We start from the raw sequence: 20884 nt of genomic DNA on the forward strand, positions 1-20884 counted from the left end.
TCAACATAGGGCCATAACCTGAGAGAATCGGGAAGCGCCAAGTGTCCAATTAGGATGGCTCAGGGGCCAACTATATATAGGCTGACTAAGTCGGGACGCTAAACCTAAACGGGATGGAATCCTGACAACCTGCACTACCATATTGAGCTTCTGAATGGAGACAACACATATTAGAAACCAACCGAACACCGAGTCAGATGAAAGGCATATGATGGAGAACTCGAGGTTGGTTTATATCAGATGATCATCCAACACAGCAACACGCAGACTCTTACTGGCATTCTTGCAAGTTACAATATCCCCCACCCCCACACAACGAGGGGAGAGTAGACTGTAGTAGAGACAGATTCCTCGATCTCAAAGATGACTCTGTAGGAGTTCCATCGGAGTTCTTTCCGACTAGAGAGATCGTTGTATCTTAGTATTGAGTCTACCGAATACAATTTCCTCCTCCTGCTGCTGCTTTGAAGATAGAATCATGGGATGTATCTATCGGTCCACATAATTCCCCACCTACTCCGTACAATGATGACCCCGGATCAAGGAGTACGTGGGGGTTCACGGCCTCAATCATAGCAGTTATCTAATGTTCGGTGGATTTCATACTACATTGAAAGGATGATCCTAAGATGTAGCTAATTATCCCGTAGCAAGCAGTAGGATTGCATCTCCTTCAAGTCCTCGTGGGTTACATAGAACCAAGCTGCTGCATATCTTCGACGCGCATGCTCCAATGTCATCAGATGCAACTCCGCCACCAATAATATCAATAAGAGTTACAATACCTCTCTGATCTTCTCCGGAGTCTCATTTTATCCATGTATTCTGGGTTCTGGGTTCTGACTCCTAAGAGGCCTCATTCTGTGGGATTCAGACGTGGGGGTTTCCCACTGTCCACTCCACTCTTTTCCACTTGCCGAGTCTCTGCAGACGGCGAACAATCTTCATCATCGCATCGATCCGACTCCCCTGTTTGGGTTGGCACTGGAACCACATTCCAATTCCTTAATCATGGCAGGCGTCCCACCGTCTCGATCCTCTTTAACAACCCTTTCCTCCCCTCTTCTCTTCTTATCGATTTCAATCCTCCAATTTGAACTTTTTTACCTCGTAGCGCAGGACTGCCCTTGAGATCATTTGCTCTCGACACTCATAAAACAACAGACGAAATGACCACCAACGGAACAACGAGACCGCGCCCTCTCGTGCCCGGCATCTACGTGCCAACCGTCGCCTTCTTCAAGGACGACGAGGAGGTCGACCTCCCCACCGTCGAGAAACACGCCGCCTACCTCGCCAACGCCAGCGTCACCGGTCTAGTCGTCCAAGGCAGCAACGGCGAAGCCGTCCATCTCGACCGCGAGGAACGCAAACTCATTACAGCAGCCACCCGTCGCGCCCTCGATGCCGCCGGTGCCACGTCCATGCCCCTCATCGTCGGCTGCGGCGCATCCTCCACCCGCGAAACCATCCAGTTCTGCAGGGACGCCGCCGACGCCGGAGGCGACTACGTCCTCGTCCTGCCCCCCTGCTACTACAAGTCCCTCCTGAGCAACGACACCCTCCTCGACTACTTCCGCGACGTCGCCTCCGCCTCCCCGGTCCCACTCCTCATCTACAACTTCCCCGGCGCCTCCTCAGGCCTCGACCTCACCTCCGACGACATCCTGGCTCTCTCCCAACACCCCAACATCGTCGGCGTCAAGCTCACCTGCGGCAACACGGGCAAACTCGCCCGCATCGCTGCCCAGGCCAAACCCGGCTTCCTGACCTTCGGCGGCTCCGCCGACTTCACCCTCCAGACCCTCGTCGCCGGCGGGGCGGGTATCATCGGCGGCGTGGCGAATCTGATTCCGCGCTCGTGCGTGCGCCTCATGGAGCTCTACCGGAGCGGGAAGATAGAGGAGGCGCAGAAGCTGCAGGCGGTCGTGGCGCGGGCGGACTGGCTGGCTATCAAGGGTGGGTTTGTCGCGGTCAAGACCGCCCTGCAGTCGTATCGGGGATACGGAGCGCTGCCGCGGCGGCCATGTGTGGCGCCTTCGGCGGAGGAGGCCTCTGCATTGAAGAATGCGTTCCAGGAGGGGATGGAGATGGAGCGGAGTTTCGAGGTTGCGTAATTATGGATGAGTCTAGGATGTGTGGCGCTTTTGACTATTATTATGTGTTGCGGAATGGAAATATGGCCAATGGCCGCAATCAGATCAGCGTGGTGGAGGTTAACGTGCCGAACTACCCATCGTCAATTCCACGCTCACGCTTTTGTCTTCGAGGGCTTTATAACCCAGTAATCGAATCCTTGACAATATCTTTGATCAGGGAATGATTAATCCAGAAGAATGTACTTTTCGAACTGACCAATCCCACTTCTCCCCTTTCAGTCATTTGCGCGGTTTTCGCGTTTTTTAGCCTTGGGTGTTTGTCGCCCGGAGGACTACAATATACATACCTCTTCTTCAACCCATAAACCAGACATGAACTTCTTCTAGCTGTTTTAAAAAGATCAAATATCCTAGACTGGAAACATCATGCTTCGCGTATCCTCACCGTTTAATTCCCGCCTCACTACCCACCAGCTCTTTTCCTCAAGCAGATCCTTAACCCATTTCCACCGACTCTACACCTCTCAGTCCCAACCCCAGCATCAGCTTACAAAATGCTGCTCGAAGAAGGAGAAGGAGAATGAAACTCGAAAATCCGCCCTCACATTATCCTTCTGGTCATCTAAACCAGGCTGGAAGCGCGCAGCTGTCAACACCCTCCGCTGTCTGGCCGGGTGCACACTAGGCGATTTCTCGGCGCTGTGGGTGCTCCAAAGTCTCTACGGGCACTGGGGGATGGGTGCTATTATGGGTGTTTCTAGTACGTCCATTCCTTGTCATCTTTATGTGATTTCGCCTCATGCCCGATCAGATGGCTGATGTTGTGGCAGTGGCGAGCGGAATCACCACGTCGATTCTCCTGGAGACTATCCTTCTCCGATATGGAGTGGACAGACTCCCCTGGGGACCAGCATTTCGGACTGCGACGGGTATGAGCCTCGTCTCCATGGTGGCTATGGAGACGGTGCAGAATCTGGTGGATTTCCATCTCACTGGAGGTGTGGTGCTGCTGGATGATCCGCGGTTTTGGGCGGCTGCGCTGGTGTCGATGGGTGCTGGGTTTTTGGCCCCGATGCCGTATAATTATTGGCGGTTGGTCAAGTATGGGAAGAGTTGTCATTGATTTTCTTCGAGATATCAAGTGGTTGCTTGTATGTAAGATAGAGTAGATTTTACTGTAGAGTTGGTATCGAACTGAATATGCTCAGCTTCCAGCTATCTCTGATGACACTTCTGCGAAAGCTCTTTTGATATTTCTGATCCGTCTCTGAGAGAGATGGATCTTTGGCCATGGTTGCCGGAACCATGGTACTTGCTTATTAACGGGAAGGCCCGTCGCTCAAGCCAGATCGAGCCCGCGACATGACGTCGGTTGTGCAAATATATGCTCGTAGTTCGAACCGTCATCGTCGTAAAAAATCTATCACCAGACTCTATTTGTGTGCCCAAACCTCCACAGGCGCCGAGGAAGCCTTTTCTCGCTCTCCTACCTGGGCGGTATCAACGACAACTTGCTTGGTTCTGGCTCTGAAAACGTGAAGCGAAGGGGCAGCAACTTGAGTTGCTCGAGGCAAAAGTGCTACAGCTCACACGATCATCACTAGCGTGACAATTATCGATCACCGTAGATCACAGAAAACTGTCTGATGCCGAAATTGGGTCCTTCCTAGAGGCCGCGACAATATAGGCAAGTCAGTGTGGAAATTTAAGAAAAGGAATTTTGTCCTCGAAGTAGCGGTTGCTTCCCTGTCTGCGACAATCAAACCAAAGGAGGCCATACGAGCCTTCGCCCGAAGAGATCGCGTCGAAGTGTGTCAAGAGGATTCCAAGCTCATGAGAAGACAAGTTAACAGACCGCATAATGTTATCTTCGACTTTGTCCATCTAAGCGATGTCACTGTGACAGATTAGCAGACGCAATCTCCGAAGTCTTTTTGGTCGCATTGTTATCGGTAGTTCCCATCCACTTTGTGAACTTGTCCACTTGATCATCCAGTTTGTGTGCGGGTGATAGCCGTTTATCTGCAGATACGAGCTGTGGCAAGGTATCATCACAGGAACGAAGCCGATAAATCTGCACTGACCATATCGCGTGGTATCTATCAATCAAAAACAAACCTCGAAGATTAGAGAGACCTTCAGGTTGCAGCGCGGGAACCAAGGCGGATGTAACCCTTGGAACCAGCGATGAAACCAAAGCATTCTTGGATCGCGGGAGAGTCCCAAACAATTTGAGGCGCAGTGTTGACCTTTTGCCAATGATCATGATTTCTGTGAAGAAGAGCAAATGAGAGCAAGCGGAGTGGGACGTGATGGCGTCCAGCCCCCAGATTCTGAAGCATAGACAGAGGAATCTGTAAGTTCTGGACAAATTAGCTTTGATGATGCCTTCAGGAGATTGGTGGATGGACGGACCTTGAGCTGTAGCTTCCCATTCTGATTGCTTGATCGACGCGCGTTGGCAGGATGGAGGAAGCTGGGAAGATGGAATGGATCAATGGAATGCAGGAGATTGACCGATGCACATTCACTGTTGCTGTCGATCAGCACGCTCGCATTATCCACCCTGCAAGGTTATTTAAATCCATTCCTCCACCTCTGGTCTCTGATGTCTTTTTTAGCCAAAAGGCCCTCCCTACTCATATCCGTCAAAAAAAGCCACTTCAATGCCTGTGTTCTTGCATTGATTATTGTGATCATGCTCATCTCCAGCATCTGCGCCGTAGTCCTTACGGTCGCCTCGTCGGTCGCAGCTGTCGGCGTCAATCCACTGCCGGCTCCTCGCAATATCACCTGGGCGTCGTCGGGTCCCAAACACATTGCTGGTCATCTCACACTGCGTACAGCCCGCGGTCCCAACAGCCAGATCATTTCGCAAGGATGGGATCGCGCCTGGAAGACGATTGTCTCGCTTCAATGGGTTCCTGCTGCTACTGAAGCGCCCATCTCCTCCTTTCAGCCTTTCCCAACAGCTACACCTTCCGCCTCCACGAAGAGCAAACGTGCCTCGTCCTCGCTACAATTCGTCGATGTGAAGGTCGACGATCCCAAAGCCGATCTCCAGCACGGCGTGGACGAATCTTACACCCTGAATGTGAAGGAAGGCTCCAGTAGCATTCAAATCACTGCCAAGACCGTTTGGGGTGCTCTTCATGCGTTCACTACCCTTCAACAGATCGTCATCTCTGATGGAAGCGGTGGACTAATCATCGAGCAGCCCGTCAGTATCCAGGATGCGCCTCTCTATCCTTATCGCGGCATCATGATCGATACTGGTCGCAACTTCATCTCCGTGAAGAAGATTCTGGAGCAGTTGGACGGCATGGCATTGTCCAAGCTGAATGTCCTGCACTGGCACTTGGATGACACGCAGTCGTGGCCTGTACAGATCAACGCACATCCGGAGATGGTTAAAGACGCATACTCGGTGCGGGAGATTTACTCGCACGCTGACATCCGCCAAATCATTGCCTATGCCCGTGCCCGAGGTATCCGTGTCATCCCCGAAATCGATATGCCTAGCCATTCGTCGTCTGGCTGGAAGCAGGTAGACCCGAGCATGGTGACTTGCACCGACTCCTGGTGGTCCAATGACGTCTGGCAATATCATACTGCCGTTGAACCCAACCCGGGCCAGCTGGACATCATCTACGACAAGACGTACGACATCGTTCGGGATGTCTACAATGAGCTGTCGGGTGTCTTTACCGACGACTGGTTCCACGTCGGAGCCGACGAGATTCAACCGAATTGCTTCAACTACAGTAGCCATGTCCAGGCATGGTTCGCAGAGGATCCCTCGCGCACCTACCACGATCTGTCTCAGTATTGGGTGGATCATGCAGTTCCCATCTTCCGCAACGTCAGCGAGAAGCGCCGTCTGATCATGTGGGAGGATATTGTTCTCTCTGCAGAGCACGCTCACGATGTGCCCAAGGACATTGTCATGCAGACCTGGAACAACGGGCTGGAATACATTCAGAATCTGACGGCCCGGGGCTACGATGTCATTGTATCGTCCTCCGACTTTCTCTATCTTGACTGCGGCTTTGGCGGATTCATCTCCAACGACCCCAGGTACAACGTCATGAGCAATCCGGATCCCAACACCCCCAACTTCAACTATGGCGGCAACGGAGGCTCGTGGTGCGCTCCTTACAAGACATGGCAGCGGATCTACGACTACGACTTTACGCAAAATCTGACCGATGCTCAAGCCAAGCACATCATCGGTGCGACCGCGCCTCTCTGGAGCGAGCAGGTGGACGATGTGACTGTGTCGAGCAAGTTCTGGCCCCGCGCGGCAGCTCTGGCGGAACTGGTCTGGTCTGGCAACCGCGATGCAAATGGGAAGAAGCGGACTACGCTCATGACGCAGCGTATTCTCAACTTCCGGGAGTACTTGGTGGCAAACGGCGTTCAAGCCGGCGCCCTGATGCCGAAATACTGTCTTCAGCACCCCCACGCGTGCGATTTCTACTATAACCAGAGTGCTATTGTGTAATTCATTGATCATTCTGTGTTTTTATCAGCGATAGCTGCTGTTAATCCATGTACATACTAACAGCCACGCTGCCCACTGCTCTAGTACTGCCTGGTCAGGATACTGAGCCTAATTGAATGAATCCAGCTGAATGATTTCCTGTGCCAACGAAAAGAGCTTCAACGGATGCTCCTTGAGTTCTGAAGTAGCATAAATGTCTTGTATGTTTGGTGTCTCCTTGCGCATACGCGACAGAAGTTATGCACTTGTCCATTTCCTATGAGAACATGTCCACAGGGTCTTGAGTAGTTTGAACCCTACTGACATCATCATAGTTTCCCAGTATAATAGTGGAAACACTTTCCACCTCAGGTAGTTCGTGCAGTTCGGCCATGTATGTCGCGTTACTAGGTAGTCTCCTTAAAGCCCTTTGTCAATCTCTATATCTTTTTTGATTGAAGTGTACTCCGTAAACACTGGCATTCTTCTCTCTACATCACAAAGACACATGTCATGTTGATGAGGGCATAGGTGCCACCATTGTCTGCTCTCAAACCACTGACTGGATCTAATTCGTCCATTCTAATGATCACCAACACCCCTGGATTACAGGACTCTAACTACAGACAGCCTTCTCCTCTCAAGACGATTGGTTCATCTTCTTTTGGCCCTAATTTGGTGGGTTCCAGGTTGGTCAACAGGGGACTGAGATTGAGGTGTTCATTGGTGCTCCGCTTGCTGCAGTGTCTGCTCCTTGCATGGCCAGATTTCCAGTTCCTCTCTTGATTCTGTGGTTTGGTTGGGTTATTGGATTCTGTCATGGTTTGGTGTTGATTGGAACTGGTGACCAGGACAGTGCCGTGCCAGTGAGTAAGGTATTAGTTGCTAGGCTGTTCGTTGACCGTCACCAGAACCGTTCATACCACGTCCTTGAGGCTCTCTGGCATCGCAACAGACGGTCTGGTCCGCTCTAGCCTTTCCGGAGTCTCCGAAGAATCGTGGTTCATCCTCATGGATTTTATCAGCGAGCGTGGATGACCCACCAATGGAGGTGATTAGCCCGTCCGGGGTCGTCGTAGGGCTGACAGGCTTACTCCTTGATAGCAAACGCTAGCAATCGGGATATCAGGAAATTTTCTGTCTGACATGATGATATTTCTCGATCGCAGTACGAGTGTATGTACGTGTGGCAAGGGGAATAATATCCCCGCGGCTAGGATGTTTTTTTTTTTTTTTTTTTCTCCTCCCATTTGGCATGTCACTATACAGGGACATATATTTTGACCTCGTGCTGATGTTCGCATTACCAAGCCTCTTCTGCGTTTTGATCTGGCTCAGTGTTCCACTGACCATGGACTACTCTGTACGGAAGTTTGGGTTATGACTGAAATCTCGAGTCAACCGTTACACTGCATGAGCCACATCCTGTCGGGCAAGGATGAAAGGCCAACACAAGCCAACGGAAGCAGTCACGAGGGGAAAAGACCAACAGCAGAGAGTCTGTTAGGATATCGAATGGTTGTCGTATCATCCTTGATACCAAAAAATGACAAAGGGTACCCAGTACTTGAGGCCAAAATACCTCTACTCTAACATGGAATTTATCTCCATATTCTCCAGGAGGTATCATATCCGTCAGGTCGCTGCGGTATCAAGTAAGCCCTATGCACTCACGGACAGGATAAGATGGCCTTTTCCCTGCAGACACGGACTATGTCCTGTTTTGTTTCATCGTGACCCGACGCTGACACCTCTCATCTATCATGAATCAGTAGTTTCGAAAGACTCACTCAGCGTTGTTGACAAATGGCCGACTATCCACCTCAAGTAGGTTCGTTAGACGACTCGTTGATAAATCCATCGGTCGGGGTTGCCGAAACACTCCAACCAACCCCTGTACAGAAACTGACGGCCGGACGCACAGGACCACAGATTGTGTGGACAAACTGCGGACCACAGACTGCAGACTCCGGAGGAAAGGTCAGGCAGGTATCAAAATTGCACAAACAAACTCTCGTCCCTTATCACCGGCGGTCCAAGTCACGGTGTCACCTGCGCACCGCCTCATGTGTACTATTAGTATCCGTATTAGCATCATAGTGAGGTAGACGCCTGGTAAGGCTGCACTTGCGGAGGGCTAGCGGTCTACTCCGTAGCCGACCGACCAAGAACTTCAGAATTAGCAAAGACCAGAACTCTTATCATGTGGCTCATGACCAGACAAAGCCACAGGCAGAGTACCGGAGCCATTCCGTGCCCACTGCACAGCCACTTGTTTTTCCTGAGGCCCACATCCAAGCCACTTTGCGTTTGTGATGAGAATGTATCACTTGGTACATAGGTACGATACAAGCCGGCTGGATCCATCATTGTAAGGAACCTACGGTACGGAGTACTCCGTACCAGAAACCAAGATACCATGGCTCGAAAGCTGCCCGGTGCTAAGGTACCGTCAACTAACGACCCCCTTTCAAGATGGCGCTTGCTCCAGGTGGGATAGGATCATCGATGATCGACATGGGCCATCCTCGGATTTGCAGATGGGAACCCAAAGATCAGTCTCAACTCTCGACTCTCAAAGAAGAATAGAGCACGACGACTCCATTCTCTAGTGTGATGGTCTCGGGTCACGTTCTTCAGAAATATTGAAACAGCTTATGAATTAGAAACATACTACGGCATAGATACATCACAAACTCCGCTCATTGAAAAATAGACCCAAAGAATGATCCTTCCGCCACGAATAGTACAGCCCAGATGGTGGGAATTGGGAGCCCCGACCCACTGACTACCTAGCTATGTTGTGGTCTAAGGACGGTCTTACGCTGGAAAAGGTTTCCATTGCGGAAGATGTCAGGTTTATTGTCGTGGTTCTTTGTATCTTACTTTGAATGATACCTGATCTACACTGCAGATTAGTCTGAAGCATTCATTGATTTTCTTGAAGTACGCAGTATCTTCCTGGCCAATAGAGGATAGAAGTGCTGAATGATAGTAAACCTCCGCAGTAAGAAGTAGGTAGCTTTGCAGATTTGACAGGTCAACATACATGATTCAGACATGACTCGGGCTAGTTAGTTGCGCTATCGAGGCCGCTCCATCCTTTTTAAGACATTCAGCAGTCCAGGTTGTGATATGACCTTAAGCTCCTAATATAGATGTGGTCCATTTTTCATGGTAGATCTCAGCGATCGCCACGGTTTCGAGCGCATAATTCCGGATAGTCAGATGTCATGTGGAACATCATTAATCGTGCAGCTGCAAATGTGTCGCCTGTCGCCTCAGGGACACTCATATGTACGATAGTAGTTCCCCGTAGGTGCTTAAGATATCTAAACTCGCGGGGCATGATTTCATGCAAGTTGATCACATACACCAAGTCACCCATGGCTACTGCATCTCGATCACAGAATCTACCAAGATTGAGGCGATTGAATTGAGATCTAATGCTTCTCAGATCGCCGGACCTACCCTGTTGATCCTTTGGCGTCATGAAGAGGCAGAGTTTGGACGGCGCGGTCAGTGGTCACATTTGGGATTTTTGATAGATCTGCGGAGATAGAGCGCCGATGATCAGAGCAATGTTTGATGCATCTGTATCATCCATATCCTCCGATACCAGACGAGATGCACCTGAATTTACGTCGCTACTCGTGTTTCTAGTGGCCGTCCCTTTTTGTCCGTGCTGATCACGGAGTTCTTTTCCTGGTCGCCCCTGAACCCAGTAACTTAAAACTGGACAAGCTAATCATTTTTTCTTGATTTTTGCATAACCCGACTCGACCTCCCACCATGTCTGGCTGATAAGCTCTTAAAGGCGCAATCTGAAGTACGCTCCCCCATACTCCATCATCCATCTCCAGAGTGCAAGTCCAGACATGACACATGACATGACACCTTGGCCCCATTGTGCAACAAACTGGCTCGCTAATCTTCTGCTCGGCCCAGCACCAATTACTAAACCTGGGATCGAGTCGGGCACTAATGCGCTAGTTCCTGTGGTTTCAACAACCATGAAAGGGGCTCTTATTGAGGGGGAGTATGGACTGGGTTGTGCTTGTTCGTACTCTGTAGATACGTATTTGGAAATTGGAATCCAGAGTGATCTAGATTTCCAATATTTGTTGCCTATCTTTCTTTGGGGGTTAGATTGGCTGACACTTGAAACCTGTCGTGATTAACCATCTCCAGTATGATCAGTATGATACTGTAGATATTGATTACCTATGGTAAAAGAATGTATGCCTAATAATACTCCGTAACCTGGCAGGGATGCTGATGGGGAAGAGACAATCTCCCCAGGGTCTCGTGACCTGCTTGCTATCTTCCTTTTACTCTGCAGTGGAACCAATTTACTTCAAGTATATTAGACGGTCCGAGATGTCAATATCAATAGCTATGCGTAGCTAAGGTGGCCCGCATTCCAGCTAAATTTACGGCACTCCGAGAAATGACAGGTATCTGTCTAGACTTGAGGCTCTGGGTCAAGTTACCTACATCAATTCAGTTGTAAGGATTAACCCGATGCCAACAACAGACTCAGCTTCCTCCATCCCGTACTGCGTACTGAAACTCTCACCCGAAATTCATATCTGACAGACATGCAATACCCTTGAAAGAACCTCAAGATGGGGAGCCACATGGCAACAATAGCCTCGCCTCCCAACCTGGGGTTGCCTACTCATTCTCAGATCAATGACTGCAGAATCACCAGCAACGTGTTTCAAGCTAGAACGCTCGCTGCAACTTTCTGTTCTCGAATCTTTCCTCTGACTCGTGAGTGGCTACCAGCGTTGGCTTCCTGCCATGCAAGCGCATGGACATTGCAGAGCCATTCATGCACGTAAGACTTGACTAGAAATCAGAAGGCATTGTAGCTCCTTGTTCGATATCACTGGCGTTGTGCAGCGCCGTGCTACTGCTGTCTATCTATAGACTACCTGAGCAATGCGCTGTTCGTGTCTGGTAAGGACTGCTTACTGCCACGAGGAAACAGGGGAATGTTTCATGAAGCGACTGCTGCATGGTTACACTGCAGCCCTTCTGTACTGTCTGCTCAAAGAGGAATAGATTCTTGGCGCATACTTGGGGGCCAAAAGGTTCATCTTCTTGTCGAGTGTCAAATGGTATTACTGTTAGTTTGTTTGTTGAGATTAAGGTGACACCTGGAAACCTGGACACCTGGTTCAAGAAAAGACTGGTAACAAGCTACCTGGAAAGCGGATTCCGAGATGCTTAGGGTGGGGGAGGCTTTGATAGAATTAGGAACTTACTAGCGATGACGGGACATCGTATTGGGATTTGAGTAACCTTAAGCGAAGCCACAATGTATCTACCTTTGTGTTTAACTTTCCACTGCTGTACAACAACACAGCGATGGGAATTTAGAGGAGGAAAAAATAGCACCGCAAAAGGATCAGCTGACACTCAACAATCGGTTTTGAATTCGGTCATTGATGGCTTGAAGAGGCTTGTGTCTAGATGCCCTAATTCCCAACGCCAAGATGCCATTTTCTAAAATAGATGGATGTTCTCGACTGTCAGTTGCCTATTGAGATAATACAAGCCCAAGGTAGCCAGAATGTCTCTTTCTCTGTTAGGATCAGCGTTTGTAATGTTACAGCTGTTTTTGTCTGGCATATGGAGGCAGGGATGATTTGTTGGGAATCTTAGACTGTATGTTCAGCTTCTTCATTTGCTGATTACTCAAACTCTATAATAGGGCTGAGACAATCGCTTGCCAAGATGTCAAACTTCTTTGTTGTTTTAGTTTAAGTTTTGTTTGTGTTTGTGTTTTTTTTTCTTAAAAACAACAGGAAACAAGTAGACACCATTATGGATCCCATTATTGAAACATTCAAGCAATGGTTTTTCTGTAGCATTGGTAAGCCAGCTTTAAACTCAATACCTGAATACCAGTATTCGAAGCTTCTTTTGAGCGTCATTAGATATGACTGTTACGGCCTGATGTAACGACTATTCTTGGGTACTTGGAGATTAATCCCTGTCAGCAGCCAGGGATTTTCCTATCCCATTAAGATCAAAATGTGGACATGCATCTCCCACGTGCAAATGTCAGGGTTCGGCGACGCCGCTCTCCAATATGTACCATTCCTTTTGCGCCCAGGCGCCAGAAGTATTTTTTCTTGGTTAGCGATTATCACTGATTGTTATGGATTGATCATTGATCACTGTGGGTTGTCAGCAAATAAGAAGGAAAAAGCGATTATTCTGTCCCTGCATACTTTGTCTTGGTACTAGGAATAATTGATCAACCTGCGTGGTTTCAACGGCTGCTACACAAACCCTCTTAGCAATAAAGTTGAGCGTTATCTGTAGGATATTCTAGGTAGCAGAGCCTCAGAATCCTTCGGTATGTCAAATATCTGTTGGGTAGCTTTCGTCGGTCTCTCGGAAATTACCGCATTCCTTCGTGGATTTTCGTCCGGAGATACGAGAACCACAAACAAGTAACGATGGGTAACGATCCGTCAGGCAATGATGTCGGAAGTGCCAGAATGAAAGTTTCCTGGGCATGTTCCTACTTGAGAGTTTCATGTCCATATTTTTCGTTCTTTCTCACCGAGACTCTCGGTCAGAAATAAGGTTGTTTCACCGCAACAATAGGCAGGCCAACCGTGTCCTCGCTCTAGAATTCAAGTAGAAGCATCGGTCAATTCTAGGGGGATACCTCAACCAGAATCACGGAGACATGATTGATGACCATGCTGGCATGCTATGCAGTATTGTGGATATCCCGTCTCATCCATAGTGCATGATACGGACCATGATTGTGGCCATGCATCAAAAGTCGGCACTCCGGAACAGAAACGAACAAAAAAGGGAAAAACAAAACAGAATTTTGAGGCAGCGGTGTGAAAATAAGTTGCTGCGCCTCGATTCGCTCGTTGATCCAGGGATCTGCCAATGGAAATTCGGGTAGATCGCTTTTATAAAGTATGATTGGATTATCTAATGTGGCTTCGACCAAGGTGTGGCGCTAAGGCTGTTTTGGAGCGCTTTCCTCACCGATCTCAAATATTTTGTCATGTCATGTTCCGGAGAAGAGCGTCCATGGTCCACAGTGTATCATCCACATTCCTTCTTCAGGGATTGACTCAACCAATGCCCCGTTTGGGGTTTCCTGCATCTCTGTACCTCTGCACTCCGTAGGGCAACAGCAGATGCACTGCATCATTATGACTAAATTTTTCATCAGTCTCAACCTCCACACTACCAGATACCATACCTTCGACCCCATGCCTGTAAATTTCATATTCAAATGGTGAAAATTCAGACAGATCTGTCCAAGGTACTCATTACCTATACTCCGCACTACACAATTAATTGCAACCCCTTGAGATCAGCTGATGGAAATACCTATTCGACTCGAAGCCCGCACGGCGTACAGGTACAGGTACAGCGCCAGCATGCTTGTTCATTAGTTGACCTCTCGATTCTGGAGTACGGAATACGTAGTGATACCGAAAACAGGTCACGCTAGGACTCAATATTGTAAGGTACCTAGGTACCTTAGCACCCTAAGCCGACCCACTCACAGTTTACCCGCACAGTGATATGTAAACACTCAACACTGGTACTTACAATCTTTGACGATGTTTTCAAGTGTCTATTATTGCGAGAAATAACCTTGTTAACCTCGACGCAAAACCTTCGAGGCGACTCTCGCTGCGAAAAAACTGACATATTGACATCAAGCAGAAAGATTCGTCCACGTCAAAACGAAGCACAGGTCAGGTCCTTCCCGTCTGTGCCAGTTCAGGTTTCTGATTGGTTTAATTTTCTCGAGCATCATTTGCCTGTCACATATTTGAGCCAATCAATTAGGCGAAACTCATATGCACGTTCCTCGAAAAGGCTGGGGTCGTGGGGCTAGACTAAGATCGTCAACAAAGCCCCAGAACCAAAAAAAGTGCTAACCGGATCAAGGCGAAGGGTGCTCGGAAACTGCGGCCATGGTTCAAGATCTGGAGTTTGCTGCCTCCCGTGTCTCCTCAGGAGTGAAGATGATGATCTGTACCGGATTGACGGGACAGGGTGAGGCTTTGCCAGACTGCCAATTTGCCAAGCAGATATGCGATCAATCATAATACCTTGCCTTGCTAGCAACTTTTCATTAATCATGCCGATTACCATTAATTATCGATATCTGATTCCATAGGCTCATATATTCGTAAATTGCGAATTGTGAGTATGTGTAAGGTACTTTGTGGAACAGCAGAGCTACTTCACCATTATTTCAAATCACTCATCCTTGCTAGTATTTACCCCATAGTCCGTCCCCGTCTCCGTCTCCGTAGGTCTTCGTGATACCCCTCGTTTTGTAGGTCAATGGGAGAGGATTTTGCCACCATCTTATCACAAAGATCCGATCATACTGAAAGATAAGGAATGACAATAAGATTAAGCGGAGACCACGATAAACAGAGTTCTCTAGAGAGTCAGAGAAATTGCTTGATTACTGAAATCTGTGGTCTGTATCCTTACGAACTAGAGTCCCCGGTCCGGTCTGACGGTGCTAAGTCAATTGTACACGGACTTGCCGATGACATTTGTATCCACAAATGTCAAGCATGCATCCCTAGCCTCAGATGGACACGGGGTTCCCGACACACAAGAATGATGAGACATCGACAGGGAAATTGTATCATTATTCATTTGAGGTAAGTAGCTTGGAAAATAATCAACAATTTTATTCTTATCAAAGATAAGGAGTATCTTTACGTGGTCAGTTCACTTCAAGCAAGTCTTAAAATAACCCGCAGAAGCGAGCACCTACCATGATGATTTTGAGTGGAATCTGGAATGAGGAACCATGTCAACAGGCTCGGAGTCTTGAATACAAGAGATAGAATCATTGCCTACAGACCTACAAAGCTGGAAATAAAAATGCAGGAACCATGAGGTACCTTAGTCTTCAATACAACACATGGAAACATAGACGACCCAAAACACTGCAGTAGCCAAGGCAATCACTAAATGGGGAAGAACTTATGGCAGTGCAAATAGCGCATGCAGATTTAGTGGTATTTCTGTAAACCCAATTACCGCTAAAGATATTTATGGATTAAATATAAACTATGTAAATCTAAAATCAATATCTAAAAATCAAAAAAATGATACCAAGTCCCTGCTTGACCATGATCTCCACTTCCCCTTTTCCCCTCGCTTTCTCTGCCCTGAAAACATTGCGAGTATCAAAGTAGAGGACAAAGGATTCGGTAGCATTGGCACATATACTTCTATAATTTCCCTGTTTTTATCATTTTTCCCTGACACTTGGTTCAGAGAAATACATTTAATACACTTAGGGTGGTATCATCGTCATTAACCACCCAGAATCCACATCCACCCACCCCAGTCAGTCTCAATGTACACTAAGCACTCCCCTGTCTCCTGCTGCGCATTCCACCTCCAGTAGTCTGGATGGGCTTGACTTAGCGCTGTTAGTTAACCTAGTTCATCCAGTTCGTAGTACGTAGTTTAGTTCACTTAATCTATCTAGTCAGAATCCACTCTAGTAATTTAGTCTAGTCTAGTCCACTGCAAGCCCAGAATGAGGTACACTTTCTGCCATAGGGCCAGCAATCATATAACATTTAACAATGCTTTCCCTCCCTCCTTTCCGTCATTCCTTCATTCTACATAAGACTCATCCTACCTCAAGGAATAGTAGATGGACCCTTCTTGAACCCTGACAAGAAGTGTCAAAGGAAGCGCTCATACAAGACAGCACCTTGTCCTCCTTTCCTTTTATCACCTGCTTCTCCAACATACTTCATACTCCTCCCCCGACTTGGCCGTGCAGGTCCACTGATTTGCATCCAATTGCCTTCTGTGTGACTGTTGTTCTTGTCTTATATATATACTCTTTTGATCCAAAATTGAGTGACGAAATAATTCAGAATCGCGCAACTTGCTGTTCTCGGAATAGTTCCCATACCCGTGGGCGATCCGGTCAAATACCTCGAAATATTTTTCGCATCGATCCGAAGATCATCCTGTGAACTTCCCTTGCATTGTGCAGGCGACTATCAGCTTGTTGACCGAGGTTCACGTTCACTTTTGAGCGGCCCGTTCCCTTGTTTGAGGTGTCGCTCATCTTGCGGTATGCTCGCATTTCCCATAAGTGTCAATCAAATTTTAGTTGGCGATTTACCAATCTTACTGCAACAGCAATGAAAGGAGATGTTGACTGACAACCAACTTCATGCAGATCTCGCGCCTCAATCTCCTTACTGAAACTCAGGCCTCGTCTTTCACCGGATGGTGGGAACTAGCACAGTTGACCACTGACCAAAGGACGTGTGCATGCAGAGCCCAAGAGCACATTCTGATTTTGTTCTATACCGTACATTAGCGCACAAGGAGATCAAAATGTTGGCATTGGACTCGTCGCGTCAACGACAAACATCATACTTTCACAGCGTCGCTATGGACCCAGCATTGGTCGATCCATTCGGGTTTCAAATGGATAACTTCGGCGGGTTCGGGCAGACTTCTGATTCAACCAGCGCCCCAATATCTTACTACGAAACATCGCCTGTCTATGCTGATTCACAGCTTGAGGCCAAAACTTCCGGTTTTCCTCCCATGCCTCCTACTCCCCCATCCCTTCCAGTACCCTATTCCACAGAGCCTTATATGTCGGGCCTCTCCACTGCATCTGGACCCTCCATCGCAAGCGCATCATCATCGGCGATCGGCTCGCCATACTCCGGCACTGCACATACTTTCCCGGAGAGCTGGATCGATACTAATCACGGTATCGGGCTTCCTGCCGCCGTTATGGATGAATTCTTTCCCAATGAGTTTATGGGAAGCTCGTTAGAAGCGGAGGATATCTATGAGAGGAAAGGCCCGGACGACTTTGTTGGTGAGTGCCATGAGTTTGCATCACATTTCGTTATGAAGCAAATTCCTATGTTTCTCTGCTGCTCTTCGATCGTCAAATTGCCAGCCCTTTCAAAAATACTGACTCATGGTTAACAGACCCTTCCTTGATACAACCAATGCACCAACATCCAAGCTATTCGACTCCTACTATCACGTTTCCCGAGCCCTCAGGTTACTCAGCCAACTGTGGATATTATCCCCAGTCTCCTGACCCATCCCAACTCCCCGTTCCCGAGAGCTACTCTGCAGATCACCTTTCACACACTGGACTCCCTGTCTCTTCTCTTCCGAACTCGGCCCCTCACTCACGCCCCGTTTCCATCTATGACCGGAGGTCGTCCATTTCATCCATCCATTCCCGTCGATCTCAGCTGAGTCCAGCTGCCAGCGTTGCAGATTTTGATGAAGAGAGCAAGGAGAAAGGACGCTGTCCTCATCCCGATTGCGGGAGAGTCTTCAAGGATCTGAAGGCTCATATGCTCACTCATCAGTCAGAACGACCCGAGAAGTGCCCCATCGTTACTTGCGAATACCACGTCAAGGGCTTCGCTCGTAAATACGACAAGAACCGGCACACACTCACCCATTACAAGGGAACCATGGTGTGTGGATTCTGTCCAGGTTCTGGCTCACCTGCCGAGAAAAGCTTCAACAGAGCGGATGTCTTCAAGCGTCACTTGACCTCGGTGCATGGCGTTGAGCAAACACCACCCAACTGTCGCAAGAGGAGCCCCGCTGCAGCCTCTGGCAAGAAGGTTTCGGATTATTGTCAGGACGCCACTGGCAAATGCTCAACTTGCTCTGCCACCTTCAGCAACGCACAGGACTTTTACGAGCATCTTGACGACTGTGTTCTCCGGGTCGTGCAACAAGTAGAGCCTAGTGAGGTTATCAACCAGCAACGGCTGGCGGAAGTGGACTGCGATGAGGAGGTCAAGAAGACCATGGAGAAGCACAAGCTTCTTGATGCGGCCGGCAATGTTGACCGCCTCGACGATGAACACGAAGAAGAGGACGATGATTATAACGAACTCAATCTTCACCTGCGATCAAGCAAAGGTTCATCCAAGTCAAACAAAGGGAATGCGAGTGTAGGATCTCGTCCTATCTTGGGCAGCAACAACGCTGTTACGAAAAATAGCAAGGCCCGTGCAACCATTTCAAAAAGGCGCAACAACCGCGATCGCTACCCTCCTTCCTGGGGCTGCCCGAGCAGCAGCATGAAGACGAAGAAGCGTGTCTTGTGCGTTTTCGACGGCCAGCGCCGTCTGTGGAAAGATGAAATGATGCTCGACAATGAGTTCGAAGTACGGCTGAAGCTTCCCGGAGGGGCTGGAGATGGTACCAACCGGGAGGCATATATAACTGATCTGGATGTCGAAACGCTGAAACGTGCTGAAGGCTTGTTGAGCGCCAACGAGGAGGAAAGGGGTCCCTGGTTAGAGGGACCGGCAACCCATCTCATGGGACAGCCGGCGATGATCCTCCCTACACTTTCTCATCCTCACGAAGATGTGGATATCGATGACTTGATGTCGTGAATGCGGCCACCTTCCCTGAGTTGTTCCTCCTCTTACCTCTTCACTCCTACATTCTTGTTGGATACCTCTCTGTTTTGCATATGCTGCATCATGAATAGCGAATTCCTGTGTGCTATATATTGGGATATGATACCACTGACTATTTTATCTGCTTCGATGCATGACTTACTATGTCAATGTTTTCTGCTTGTGTGTTTGTTTTTTTGGCTTATGCCACGGTGTCATGGGAGACGGAAAGGAGATTCTGATACAAGTCATCTCCTCGCATCGGATAAAAGCGCTATCTGCTACTTCTATAAATAATATCTGCTCTGCCAGACAGAGACGAATCAAACTTGTTCTCCCTGGATTGTTTCTTCCTATGGAAAATGGCAAGACATTTCAAGGACTCGACCTCGAATCAGTGCGGCTGCAGGTAGAAAAGTACCAAATGTGATGACCTTTGGGGCATACCTGAGCATACAGCTGGAGTCTTATACATGAATTGTTGTGTTAAGGTGCTGGTGCTGGTTATCGAGGGTGAATGGGTGTCGAGTGGATTGCCTTGATGTTGTTGGGATTCCCCGCACATGCCAGTCTTTGCTCCACATTCTCCGAAACCACACAGCCAACAATCATCTACCTCTCCTTCTCCTTCTCGGTTCGTTCAGGAACCGACTCAATCACAAAGAGATCAACGCAGAGCTTTGACAACATGCAATTGGGGTTGAAGGAGAGCCTCCCTGCTCTGGTAACCAAGCGTTTCATTGCTGCCAAGGAAGGTGGCCACCTGATATTCTCACATACTCATCTCTCCATAGTCAACTCTGGAGGAATCTCGGTAGGATGTGCTCTTTCAATTCCCTTCTAAGGTGATATAGCTATCTCTGGACTTTCAAGGCTAACCCCAAGGTCTCAAAGTATCAACTTCGTTACTGCCCAGCTCTCGCAAAGAAACCTTCCGCTCCTAAACCCGACCAGGACCGATCAGGTCCGAAGCCCGATCCTTTCGAGAATCCCTCAGCAGAACTTTTGATCGCTCAGATTCCTCAAGAAAATCCGACATATACACTGGTGTTGAACAAATACCCTGTCATTCCTAATCACTTCATTCTCGCGACCAAGGCATGGAAGTCGCAAACGGATCTACTCGAGAAGGAAGATCTGGATGCTGCTTATGCCTGCGTGAAAGCTTGGAGGGACGACCAGACGGAAAAGGCAGACTCAGGGTCAAAGAGACTATTTGCATTCTTTAATTCCGGAGACGAGAGTGGCGCGAGTCAGCCCCATAGGCATTTGCAATTCTTGCCAGTGGAAGCCATGTCTCAGGGTGACTCGGGAAGTTGGCGACCTTTCATTGATACGGTTTCATCACAGTCTGTAGGCCCCGAGTCAGAGTACCGACGCTTGAACCAAATCCCCTTCGCCCATTTTGCGCTACCATTGCCACAGAACCCTTCAGCTGATACGCTGCATGCGATCTACTTATCTTTGTACAGAGTAGCGCTCTCAACTGCGAGGGGAAGCCTGGGGGACCACGCGCGAGTGACAGATGGCCCCGCAGCCATCAGCTACAACTTAGCCATGACCGAGTCGACGATGATGATTTGCCCTAGAAGAAGTGAAACTGGTCGGATACCTGTCGACCCGAGCGCTTTGCGAGATGTCCACGAACCTGGTGTCGTTACCCTGAACGGCACAATCCTGGCTGGAACCCTTATGGTCAAAGCTGAGGCCGAGTGGAATGAGATTCGGCGTAACCCGGAGACATTGGCGGACATACTCGCGACGATCGGCTATCCTCAGCCAGACTCTCGTGGACTCGCTCTTTTATGACGATCATTGGCGTGACCTCTTCAAGAATG

General features: G+C 48.7%; 5 protein-coding genes across 5 annotated transcripts; all 5 read left to right on the top strand.

Annotated features, from left to right (window-relative positions):
• Nucleotides 1-1169: 1169 nt before the first annotated feature.
• CDV56_100360 (dihydrodipicolinate synthase family protein) lies at nucleotides 1170-2117 on the top strand (the record flags this gene model as incomplete). The annotated part of the gene is made up of 1 exon (XM_026753979.1): nucleotides 1170-2117. The coding sequence occupies one exon, from the start codon at nucleotides 1170-1172 to the stop codon at nucleotides 2115-2117; it is 948 nt and encodes a 315-aa protein (XP_026616295.1).
• Nucleotides 2118-2525: 408 nt separating this feature from the next.
• CDV56_100563 (DUF4396 domain-containing protein) lies at nucleotides 2526-3222 on the top strand (the record flags this gene model as incomplete). The annotated part of the gene is made up of 2 exons (XM_026754182.1): nucleotides 2526-2859; nucleotides 2930-3222. 2 exons carry the CDS (start codon nucleotides 2526-2528, stop codon nucleotides 3220-3222), a joined length of 627 nt encoding a protein of 208 aa, XP_026616296.1.
• A 1575-nt stretch (nucleotides 3223-4797) lies between these two features.
• On the top strand, nucleotides 4798-6603 carry HEX1_1 (beta-N-acetylhexosaminidase; the record flags this gene model as incomplete). The annotated part of the gene is made up of 1 exon (XM_026754551.1): nucleotides 4798-6603. One exon carries the CDS (start codon nucleotides 4798-4800, stop codon nucleotides 6601-6603), a length of 1806 nt encoding a protein of 601 aa, XP_026616297.1.
• A 10377-nt stretch (nucleotides 6604-16980) lies between these two features.
• zfpA (putative C2H2 finger domain protein) lies at nucleotides 16981-19040 on the top strand (the record flags this gene model as incomplete). The annotated part of the gene is made up of 2 exons (XM_026756258.1): nucleotides 16981-17479; nucleotides 17596-19040. 2 exons carry the CDS (start codon nucleotides 16981-16983, stop codon nucleotides 19038-19040), a joined length of 1944 nt encoding a protein of 647 aa, XP_026616298.1.
• Nucleotides 19041-19563: 523 nt separating this feature from the next.
• Nucleotides 19564-20855, top strand: CDV56_102964 (putative bis(5'-nucleosyl)-tetraphosphatase; the record flags this gene model as incomplete). The annotated part of the gene is made up of 2 exons (XM_026756583.1): nucleotides 19564-19860; nucleotides 19920-20855. 2 exons carry the CDS (start codon nucleotides 19564-19566, stop codon nucleotides 20853-20855), a joined length of 1233 nt encoding a protein of 410 aa, XP_026616299.1.
• Nucleotides 20856-20884: the final 29 nt, after the last annotated feature.

This window comes from Aspergillus thermomutatus (genome assembly GCF_002237265.1).
Source record: "Aspergillus thermomutatus strain HMR AF 39 chromosome Unknown NODE_44, whole genome shotgun sequence".
Classification (NCBI taxonomy): domain Eukaryota; kingdom Fungi; phylum Ascomycota; class Eurotiomycetes; order Eurotiales; family Aspergillaceae; genus Aspergillus; species Aspergillus thermomutatus.